This window comes from Diabrotica virgifera, chromosome 7 (genome assembly GCF_917563875.1).
Source record: "Diabrotica virgifera virgifera chromosome 7, PGI_DIABVI_V3a".
NCBI lineage: Eukaryota > Metazoa > Arthropoda > Insecta > Coleoptera > Chrysomelidae > Diabrotica > Diabrotica virgifera.
The window spans coordinates 116,046,482-116,059,082 of NC_065449.1; the positions used below are offsets into that span (position 1 = coordinate 116,046,482).

The following is a 12,601-nucleotide window of genomic DNA, read 5'->3' on the forward strand; positions in this document are numbered from 1 at the left end:
ACCATAGCATCCGGCTTAGGCATCCAATCACCCTTTTTCCTTTCACGATCTTTTGCTCTATCTCTTTTTCGGTGCGCCCACTCTTGTTGATTGTTGTTCCCAAATATACATATCCCTCACAGTTCTTGATTGTTTCTTGTTCGTTAACTATTAGATCTTCTACTTCAGTCCCGATGCATAAGTATTGCGTTTTGTTTCTGTTTACAGAAAGGCCCCACTCTTCATATGTTTGAAATAACCGTCTTGTCATGAATTCTAAATCTTCCTTATCCGCTGCTACTACGACTTAGTCGTCCTCGAAATGTAGAGTATATAATGTTGTATCATCGTCAAGTTGAATTTCCATCCCTGAACAAGATCTTCTCCAGTATTTTAGTGCTTCATTTAAATAGATCTTAAATAGTACTGGGGAGAGGCAGCATCCTTGTCATAATCCTTTGGTTACTGGAAATTCTTCTAATAAGGTGTTGTTTAGTTTGATTTTTGATGTGGCTTTATTGTATAGTTGTCTGACCGCGGCGATGATCGTGTTATTTAAGGCAGATCGTTCAAGAGACTGCCACATTATTTTCTCAGTATGTAATTTTAAATATATCACCCTGTATTTTATATAACTATTATTGTAAAGTGCCATTACCGTACTTTAATTTTTATATACCATTCATTTATTCATTTTTCAATGGACCAGTAGCGTGGTCACCCAGATCACCAGAATTTAATAAACTGGACTCATTTTTTTGGGGTTACGTTAAGAATTAAGGTTATAAAATACCTCCAACAAGAGGTAAGATTAAAAATAGAATACAAAGTGTATTTCGAAGTGTTTATTTACAAATGCTCCTAGTGCAAGTAACACATTCAATGACCGTTTTTAGGCATGCATAAATGTGTTAGCAGGTCATTTTGAACACCTTATGTAATTAAATATTTCAAATATTTTATTACAAGTAATTTTAATTTTTTCAAAAATGTTGCATTTTGTATTCCTGTTTTTCTTTGTAAAATTTTACTGATAAATTATTTTTCGTTTTTTATTTGTTACATTGTTACATTTATATATAAACGTAGTTTTTAATTGTTTTCACAAAATGTTGTATTCTGCGTTTGTGTTTTTTTTGTAAAATTTATTACTAATAAATTATCTTTCTTTCTTTATTTGCCAAATTGTTACATTTATTACCGGGTTGATAAACAGTAACCGTAAATTGTCAGTTTTAGACAATTCAGTCATGGCTTACTTAAAATTTGGAAAAATTTAGATACCTAATTAATAATTTTGTTCTGAAAAATGAAAATATCTCGAAAACTAATACATTTAGACTAGACATAGGGATCGTTACATAAATTAAAATACGGTAATGGTACCTTTCGATAGTGATATAAAATACAGGGGGTTCCACTTAAAATTACCGAGAAAATAATGTACTTGCGTTTCGACTCATCCTGTATTCGACATAAAGAAAATTAGCAATGTCATTCATTTTTGAAAATTTTGATAATAAATAAAAAATATGGTATCAATAATCCATTGCTGTTGTGCTTATTTTTTTTATACAGTGAGTTGAACTTGTTACGATTTTTATATAAAATTGGTTATAACTTTGTAAATACCCTGTATAACATAACAAACCTTTATATTTTTGTGATGGAGAAGTTAATGAGATTTCGAATATAAAATAAAATACAGTGTGTTTTATTTAAAAATACATTTGTTTGGTCTGCCCCTATCTTATCGAACACCCTGTAACTTTTATTGGTATCTATTACTATAGCGGATCTACTGAGCTTTATCACACTAATGAATCACCCTGTATATACAATACATACATAATCGTTCTCCTATTACCTTTAGGTGTCGAGGGAAGTTCGTCTAGCTTTTGATTAATTTTCTCCATTATTTTCTGTTCTTCGCAATTTGTTTTGCTTCTTCCAAGATTTTTCCTTATTTTGTAATATCTCTGCTATACCTCTGTTCCACTCTTTTATTGATCTGCCTCTTCTGTTTTTCCTCCTATTGGTTTAGCTGCCCGCACTCTTTTTACTTGCTTGTTACTATTTTTTTTTTTTGGCTTGGCCTATATATTGTTTTGTATATTGTCATCTTCGTTTTCCTTGATATTCCTTTGTTGTTGAGAAATCCAAGGATTCTAGTTAGTGCCTGGAATAGATTTCCTGTGGGTACTCCATAGTCGGTTGTTGAGATCATCCTCGATCTATCATCTGCAAATACGCATATCTCTGTATTTATCATTTGGATTTTATGCCATCCTATATAGCATTTTTAAAAGTTTCTTTTATAAATAAGCTGAAAAAAGTATTATGTAGCATGGATATTACATTTCCTTTAAAGATAAGACTTATGAGCTGCTACGTGTTCTCCGTATTATTTTATGGTTTGGAGGCTTCGACATTAAAGAAAGATATTTCGGACAAATTAGAAGCCTTCAAGTTATGGGCCTACAGAAGGATATTTAGAATAAGTTGGGTGGATAGAGTCATGAATGTCGAGGTATTCAGAAGAATGAGAAAAGTAAGATAGGTTTTGAATACAACTAAAGTTAGAAAACTGCAATATCTTGGACATGTCCTGAGGGGCGAGCGTTATAACCAGTTGCAATTAACGATACCAGGAATAATATAGGGTAGAAGGGGTCGTGGAAGAAGACGCACCTACTAGTTAAACAATTTGAGAGGTTGGTTTAACTGCACTTCGGCGGATCTCTTTAGAGCAGCGGTATCGAAAGTGCGAATTGACATGATGGTTGCCGACCTTCTTAGAGGAGATAGCACATGAAGAAAAAGATAGGTAGTTCCTAGTATCCCATCTTTAAAGGTCTTTTCCATCTTATCCCTAACATTACTAGGTACCTTTCATAACCTAATCCAAAATCCTATCTAGGATTTTGGAGGAGGTTATTATGGTCAAATCGACCAAAAGTACTGTTTGTGTCTTCATAACTTCCTTTGCGTTATATCTGTATCATAACATAAAAAACAAGCCGATTTTATTTATGTACAAAGATTCAAAATAGAATCTCATTCATATCGACTTTCTTTACAACTGCTCGAAATATTTAATGGAACAAATCTCTTACTTTCACTACTAAATTACATAACAGTTTATATGAATTAAAATTATCATTTAAATATTGTTTGTTACACGATTTTACGACTTATACATCGACCAAATTTAATCATTTAATGACACATTTACGACTCTTCTAATTTTAAAATTTGATGTTTATATCAAATCTCGTACTAAATTGAATGATTGGTGGGTGTTAGCAACCCATTAAAATCGGAAAACATTCGGCATACGAAGATTTTTTGGCTGCAATGTCTGGAAGTTTATTTCTGACCTTCCTCTGCCTCTGAATCATTGTTGAAAAGCAGTAGGTTACAATATAAATACACAAATAACGACTCCTATTATCCAGAAATTACATGGTTTAATTTTAATGCACAATTTATGTGTTTTTACACAATAAAAAACGTTTGATCTTTTTTATTCTATAGTTGTATGTACTTAGTAAAAACACTGTGTTATACCTAGCACTTACAGAATTGTTACTTCGTACTAATTTAGAATACTCATTGTGATTTAAAATGCAAAGCTCTTACAGCTTCCTCTTCTTTCATCTTGAGTTTATCCAAATTGACCGGTTATCTTAGACATGTCGCCTTGGTGCTTAAGTTATTGATACACCTCTTTCAGAAGGACTCATATATGCTTCCACTGAATCTTAAGCGATAAATAGGCCAAGAGTTATAAACTTCAGCGATTCTCACTACTCTTGCTCCTACCATTCTGTTCCATATGCCCATTTCACTGAATAGAATCAAAGGTGAGATTGATGATAAAGAATTACTTTAAGTACAAGCGCTTAGTATTACCAACTCTTTATTTTATTGCATAGATAATAGTCTACCTATGTTTACTGCAATGCCCTCTCTCTCTCTCTCTCTCTCACACTCTCTTTCTTTCTTTCTTTCTTTCTCTCCAATGTAGCTACAGCCTAAATTGGGCTCTGGACTCCCCCCGTATCCTTCTCCAAGTATATCTTTCCTCGACTGCTCTCCTCCAGTTATGCACCATAATATACATATATCTCTCTATCACCAGTTCCCCTTCGTCATAGTTCCACTACGAGTTCTAGTAGGTGTTCTGTTATTATCCAGTCTTTTAAATTACTCACTCTGTCTATCTACTTCTTCCTTGGTCTTCCTTGGCCTACTGGCCGACGTCCCACCATAGTTCCACTAAGCGTTCTACTAGATGTTCTGTTATTATACATTCTTATAAGGTGACCTGCCCAGCGCAATCTTTGTACTCTTATGAAATTTGCTATAGCGGGTTCTTTGTCATATTATACATATATTGATATAACTTTTGATTGAACCTTATTCTCCACATACTATTGTAGCCAATGAGTCTTAATATCCTTCTCAATATCTTTCTTTCAAAAGTACTAATAAGGTACCTACTGTCGTGATCCAATAGCCATGTGGCTGTTGGTTATATGATGGTTTTATATGTTTTGAACTCTACTTTCCTATCTTCTGTCTATCTGCCAATTGTGTCGCGATAGACTACCACAGATAATTGAAATACTATTGAAAAATAATATTTCAATCAACTATGATAGTTGTCGTATACCATAGTCTAGCTCAGGTTCCCAAGGTTTGTGTTCTTCTTCTCCTAATCAAAAATATGACCGATGAAGATATGGATTGGATGCAAACAAATAAAAACAAATAACTATCTATCTGTCTTTGCATCTAAACACTTGGTAAGATCCTTAGTTAGATGTACCTACTCCCACTTTGATAGCCAAACTATAGAAGAATCTTTCGCTTCTTCTGTCGATGCCCTCTATACATATAAGTTTAACAACCCTAGACAACGTATACATCCTGGCCATACTCTAGTTTTTAATGTTATTACTATTACCCGTTAATTGGTAAATGTTCGTCCCCATTTTCCATGCCCTTTTATCAACAGGTAGTTGCCTCTTGTAGGTTCCTTGCTGTCATTGTTTCATAGATATCGTCACGCCTTGACTTCTTCGAGGACGTTTTCTCTTTCTTTTCTCAGGGGAAATTCATTACAATATTAGTTCATTTTTAGTAAGCGCTAAATTATTTCATGATTATTGAAAAGTGTTGCCTCATTTTTATTAATACTGATAATAAATGAATGAATCTTTAATAACCATGATAAATAACTGAGCAGAACAGCATGTAAATAAAGATTATCACAAAATTTAATATGATATGCGTGCCATCTTAATAGTGTTCTGGTTTGCACATACACGCTACGGTGATTAAACATTTCCAAGTAGTTTTTCAATGAAAGTGACATGCCCAAGTGTGTGCTTTCACTGAACAATTATTAGCGTCTCATTAGCTATATTATAATATTGTCATATATTGTTACTTTTTATTTGTTTTGTGGCCTGTAATGAACAACATGCAAGTTTAACTAGGTATATGTATATCATGTACACAATTAGAAAAATTACACCCATGTTAGAAGTAATTACTGTTCGATGTCGAGGATCAAAATTGAACTACATAATATAACGAAGTCATGGGCAGTAGGTACCTTGAAACTTATTAATTGGCACTTGGCACTCGTATACTAGGTAATAATTACGGTCTTTTATTCGGCTTTAAATTTGCAATGAAGGCTCTAATGAATATATCATAAGAATGATGGAAAGCTTTGAACCTTCATATGGATGCCCGTGATGAATATTTTGCAGGGTAGTTCAAATCCAGGCGCAGACGTTTTGATGTCCAGTAGAGCCTGCTGTTCAGCGTTTCGCGAGGTTCCACCAGTCGGCTAACCATGTTTTGGTGAAACCTATAGTTTGGTCATTTAATTTTAATAAAAGTAGGGTACTAATGATAATGATAAAAAATTGGTCCTTTTTACCATTTTAGGTCTTTTTATATGGTAAAATTGTTTTTATTATATTCGCTAGATGAAGAGCTCGTATTCCAGAGCACTTAAGCTTTGTAAACAGCAGGAAAACAGTTTCAAAAGCAATGCATCACAGCTTGAGCTGTAGAATATGAGTAAAAAATACTAACAAATAAATTATTAGTCTTTTATTATTTGCACTAGCATTATTAGTATAAATTATTACATGCGTCATATGCCATTAAGGCAACTAAAAGTTGGTATAAAGTGAAGGATATCGCTTTTAAAAAAGAAATTTATTAAAACAAACTGAATTAAATGAAACACAATGGTAAGAGGATGGGAAAAGAGGACACAATCCTGAGAAAACTAATAAGTATTTTTGAAAAATTTAAACGCAGAATGAAAGATTACGTTATTGGCGAGGGCCGAAGGTCCCTGAGAACTTCTATAATGTTTATTTTAATAAGTTACAGGGGTGAAAAACTAAGAGAAAATTTAGTGTGATATTTAATTTAAAACATCTCATTCAAAATAAACTTTCTATTTATTCTAAGGGACTTTCCCTCGGTAATAATATAGTCTTTCATTCTGCGTTTAAATTTTTCAAAAATATTTATTGGTTCTTTCAGGATTCGAAAAAAATGAAAACAATGTCGGTGGTAATGTTTCCAAATATATCTTTGTCATACAACGCACTCAGTCGAATAGAATATTGTCAGCATACTGTCAGTCAAACAGTGACAATCAGTGACAATTTTAAATATTTGACATGGCATCGAGAATATTTTGAGTTGTTGATTAAATAATATTGATATATAGTGTATTTGATAAATAATTGATTTAATTTTAACTATTTAGAATGGGAAATAAGCCACAATATTATTAAAAAATGATTTTTTATTAACGTTTCGACGCCCAAATCGGGTGCCGTTGTCAAAATACAAAATACTATTAATATAAACAAAAATGTTGTTGCTTAGTAAAAAAATTCTTCTAATAATTTATTTAATTTGACTCATTTATATCGGCAATTCAGATACATACAATTAAGTAAATTAATTAAATTTATTAAGTTAGTAGGATAAGAATATTATATTCTCTATTAAAATATTTAATTATATATAATTCTATTATTAACAATAAAATATATAATTAAAATTAAAAACAAATATAAATAAATAAATAATGATAAATAAATAATTTAAATTTATTTATTATTAATAAAATTAATTCTTATATAATATTGTGGCTTATTTCCCATTCTAAATAGTTAAAATTGTAAAAATGCCACAAGAAAATAGCTTCAGAACAACATTAATTGATTTAAGACGTGAACTTAATAAAAATTTATTTAATGTGTATTTTTTGTGGAAGATCCAAGCAAAGAATACATCAGGATAATATATTCTGTGATCCAAGTATTTTGCTGTTAAATATGTTCAAAATAATAATTGTAAGCGTTCCATAGTAACAATATATTATTAAAAAAATCACTTTAACACTTTTCCTCTTTTCTCGATTGGGTATTAGTTTTTGTTGTACATATAAATTATTACAATTACTGAATACATAGTTAGTGAAAAAATTATCACTTTTATTAACTGAATTAATAATTTGCAAATATAAAAATAACATTTATCCAAGAACTTTCAAAAGCCATCTCTTTAAATTAATGATGACATTTTCAACTAGAATGACATTCTAGTAATGTTTACATATATCCATACCAGTGTGAATTTTACTACACGTAATTTGCCGTGTAAAGACAGAAAAAGTAGGGATACCCGTAAAATATTTGCGAATTATGTACCGATGGCCTTAACAATAACACAATTATATCAAAACTGATAATTAAATTGGTACCATCAACAACAGTAAAGTTTCAATTCGCATTTCAATTCAATTCTAGACTCTATACTAAATTTACAATCAAGATGCAGTAGAAATAAATAAACCAAGACACGTTAAATGCTACTAGGAGCACTCCCAAATCATAATTTACAATGTATAAACATTGTAAATCCCAAATCATGATTTCCAAAGTTTATACATGTAAATTATGATTCGGAAGTGTTCCTAGTAGCATTTAACGTGTCTTGGTTTGTTAATTTCTACTGCATCTTGATTGTAAATTTAGTATAACTATTCTCTTACACGTGTTTCAACGCTTACGTTTCATCAGAGAAGGTTTGGTGAGAGGACTTAATTGAATCGACGGTACCTGTGCCATTTAGGTCACAATTATTAGTAAAATAATGCACCAATAAATGCTAATAGTGACCTTTAATGAGGCAAAATGAACTTAGTGTCGATAGCGATTTAAGTAAACTGTAAACCCAAGCTAATAACGCTTATAGGTCGATGTTAGGAATATTTATGTTCCATGAGTAAATCAACAATTTACCAATGTACATCAATATCATTTTTATACGCTTTTCGTCTAGTAAGAACGGTAACACAATATATAGATGGTTGAGTTTCGACTTCATTCGAGTCTCTCACCATTCCCCTACACGTGTTTCAACGTTTACGTTTCATCAGGGAAGATTTTGTGAGAGGACTGAAAGATAAAAAAAATTCACAGAACTACTGTAGTACTAAATTATACACATACATGTGTTGGACTCTAGACTTGTACCTATATTTAAGAAAATATTTCACTACATTTATACATTTCCTTAATTTTTAATTAATTAGTTATTAACTGACTACTTTTTTTAAAAATTGTAGTCGTTAAGAGACTACTTCAGAGCGTCATTAACCTTTGGCAACAGTGCGTCAGCAGTACTTGACACTATCAAAGACGAAGGCACCATATTGTCATAATAATATACTCATATGCGCCCTAACTGTTGCCAAATCAGTCAGTCAAATTCAATTTCCTATGATAGATAATAGATTTTAGTAGTTCTAATGTGGCACATAATCTAGGCATGGGTTAAAAAAGTTTATTTGAAGAAAGTGTATTTTTTTGTTCTTCTTAATGCTGGTACAGACTCGTTTTTGTAATATTTTATTTAATTATAGAGTAATTTCCACATACTAACATATTTCTCAAACTGAGCTCTGTACCGCCACTCTTTACTATATTACGTATATGTGTAGTCTCTTGTACTGTTACTGCTCTTGTTACTGATGTAGCCTCTTAAAGAAGTTTCTATTGATTAAAAATTTTGTCTAAGAATATTTTAGATATTTTTTAATATAAAGTTGAATGAATGTATATTACGTATGTCGGATATTTTCATTTTTAGCATAGTGTCTTCGGGAATTTACTATCCAGGCACTTCTCAACGTTTCTATTTACAATGTGATGAGATCACTGCAACAATAAATTAAAAAATTCAACATATATTTTTCTAAAATAACCATTAAAAATTATTAATCTTTGTATTACTTTTCATACTATGTGCAACTTACAGCATATTCATAAAATGCTCTAAAACTTTGTTGTCATTAACAGCATTATTTGTTATGTGTTTGATGTTTTGTGCCACTTAATGCATTCTTTCAAAAGTCTCCACATCTAAATGGTTTTTATTTTTAGGTATATGGTCGCCTGGTCAAAGAATTGACTTTTCACCAACAAAAGAACATAATAAAAAGGACTACGAGAGCCAAGATGAATCCATTCCTCCTATGTGGACACCCAAAAGTGCAAACTCTAGTCCCGTCGCCGAAAGAAAAGAATTTAAGCCTGTTAATTTTCAATCGCCTGTGTTAAGCAGGAGAAACAGAACGTCTTCTGAGGTAAAAAAATCTATATGTTCTTTTAATTAAATAGTAAATGTTTTAACGAAGTATGTACAGATAATGCTTCAAATCAATCTCCAATTGTCTAATTTTCTTTTGGTTGTTTCGTTTTCATTATTATATTTAACTTTATCTGTCTACATCTACCAACAGTGTAGAGGTTATTGTTCTGTCTATAGAGTTGAAAGAACACCAGTTCAAGACAGTAGTAGCAACGGTCACAAAATATCAAACGTATTAGTTGTTCAAGCACTTTAAAAACTTTAAAAAAATGAAGCAGTTGGAGCAAATTATATCCCTTAAGAAGTATGGACAGATTTAAGAGAGATAGGAACAAGTTGGTCAATCGTATTTAATAGAATTATGAAAGACAAATACAAGACAAATGGAGAAGAAAGATATTTGAAGGAAGTGAAAACATAGTATGTCAAAGTGTGCAAATAATGTGCACAATATGTAAATAATTATTTACACACTTTGACATACTATATTTTCACTTCCTTCATCCATTCAAATGTGTACAAACTCATCAGTCTTTCAACCAGCAGTATATTTGTATATTTTTACAAGAACAAAGAAAATATACAGTAATGACAAAAATACAGGTCCGTAAAATTAGTCACACCATGAAAATGGTGAATGGGGGCGAAAGAAATTGATAGACGGATATGTGAAAAAAAAAACGAAAAATCCGAAAAATATTTATTTAAAGCAAATTAGCAAACAAACGAACAAATGGATAGTCCTGTCGCCAGGGGGGGTACAACGGCCTCGTTAATTCAGATGGACTTACTCAAGTTTTTTTTATGTATTTTGACCCGTAGAACACGAATTTTTTGGGTAACAGTTGATCCGGATGTCGATAAGATTGTTATAGACCAAGAACTTGAGGAATCAAATAACAGCGATTTTTGGCAAAACAAAACAATATTTTGTATTTTTTGGGCCATTTTAAGTAAAAAATATTTCTACAAGTTTTTTCGTAGGATGCACAGTTTTCGAGATAAACGCGGTTGAACTTTAAAAAAATCGAAAAATTGCAATTTTTGAACCCGAATAACTTTTGATTAAAAAATAAAATAGCAAGTCTGCTTACCGCATTTGAAAGTTTAAGTCAAATTATATCGGTTTTGATTATTTGCATTGGTAAAAATTTATTTTTTTATTGTTTAACAAAGCTATAAACACGTAGGGTTTCCCGTGCTTTTACATGCGTTTTAACGCATGTAACGTAGAAATAGTCTTGATTGCACTAGTACCTATTCTACCTACTCGTTCGATTTTAAATGAGAAATCATAGAAACATCACTCACGCACTAGTTGTTTGTAGCTTTGTTTAGCAATAACACAATAAATTTTTAGCAATGCAAATAATCAAAACCGACATAATTTGACTTGAACTTTCAAAGGCGCTAAGCAGAATTGCTATTTTATTTTTTAATCAAAAGTTATTCGGGTTTAAAAATTGCAGTTTTTCGATTTTTTGAAAGTTCAACCGCGTTTATCTCGAAAACTGTGCATCCTACTAAAAAACTTGTAGAAATATTTTTTGCTTAAAATGACCCAAAAAATACAAAATATTGTTTTGTTTTGCCAAAAATCGCTGTTATTTGATTCCTCAAGTTCTTGGTCTATAACAATCTTATCGACATCCGGATTAACTGTTACCCAAAAAATTCGTGTTCTACGGGTCAAAATACATAAAAAAAATTTGGGTAAGTCCATCTGAATTAACGAGGCCGTTGTACCCCCCCTGGCGACAGGACTAGGAGGCGCAGACATAATAACGAGTTAGAGTCTGTTTTCGGAGAAAAAATCTAGTGAGACATATAAATAGTCCTGTCGCCAGGGGGGGGGGTACAACGGCCTCCTTAATTCAGATTGACTTACCCAAGTTTTTTTAATGTAAAAAAAACAGTAAAATCATGTATAAAAGGTATATTTAAAAAACCCTCAAAAGGGCCACATCAAAATCGCAGCATAACTAGTTTTCGACTGGTTTACCAGTCATCTTCAGTGCTTACCTAAAATGAATATAATCTGATAAAATAATACAAAGATATTGAAATTTTGACTACGGTTTAAAAAATTATCAGTTATACTCACGTGTAATGTACATGCTAACCACCAAGATAGTATTTAACAAAAATATGTGGGTCAAAGCCCAGTAAAAGAAGTCCGTCAAGGAAACATTAGTTTAAAAAGCTACATTAGATATGGACGTTTAAAATATTTAGCTAATCTTCCCCAGGTAACATCTGAACTGTGGTTTTGACTTGTTTACATGTTGAAAGTATGACGGCAAGTGACAATGAGATGGAAAACTTTTTCTTTGTGGATTTTTTTAATGTATTTTGACCCGTAGAACACGAATTTTTTGGGTAACAGTTGATCCGGATGTCGATAGGATTGTTATAAACAAAGAACTTGAGGAATTACATAACAGCGATTTTTCGCAAAACAAAACATTTTTTTGTATGTTTTGGGTGATTCTCAGCAAAAAATGCCCCTAAAAGTTTTTTGCCCTTTGCAAAAAATGCCCCTAAACGCGGTTGAACTTTCATAAAATCGAAAAAGTGCAATTTTTGAACCCAAATAACTTTTGATCAAAAAATAAAATGGCAATTCTGCTTACTGCATTTGAAAGCTCAAGTCAAATGCTATCGGTTTGGATTATTTGCACTGCTAAAAATTAATTTTTTTATTATTAAACAGAGCTATAAACACATAGTGTTTCCCGTGCCCAATGCATGCGTTTTAATGTACGTAATCTACGTAGAAATTGTCTGTATGCGCGCCTACTCGTTCGATTTCAAATGAGAAATGCATTGAAAACATCATTCAATCACTATGTGTTTATAGCTCTGTTTAACAATAAAAAAATTAATTTTTAGCAGTGCAAATAATCCAAACCGATAG

At 31.6% G+C, this 12,601-nt stretch overlaps 1 protein-coding gene across 14 annotated transcripts in view; it reads left to right on the plus strand.

The window, feature by feature from the left end:
* LOC114328625 (uncharacterized) overlaps positions 1-12,601 on the plus strand; it is an 895,031-nt gene that overhangs the window by 657,778 nt on the left and 224,652 nt on the right. For all 14 annotated transcript variants that reach the window (XM_050655804.1, XM_028277517.2, XM_028277519.2 and 11 more), the window contains one exon: positions 9,477-9,679. In XM_050655804.1, coding sequence (XP_050511761.1) covers positions 9,477-9,679 — 203 coding nt within the window. The remainder of the gene's footprint in view (positions 1-9,476; positions 9,680-12,601) is intronic.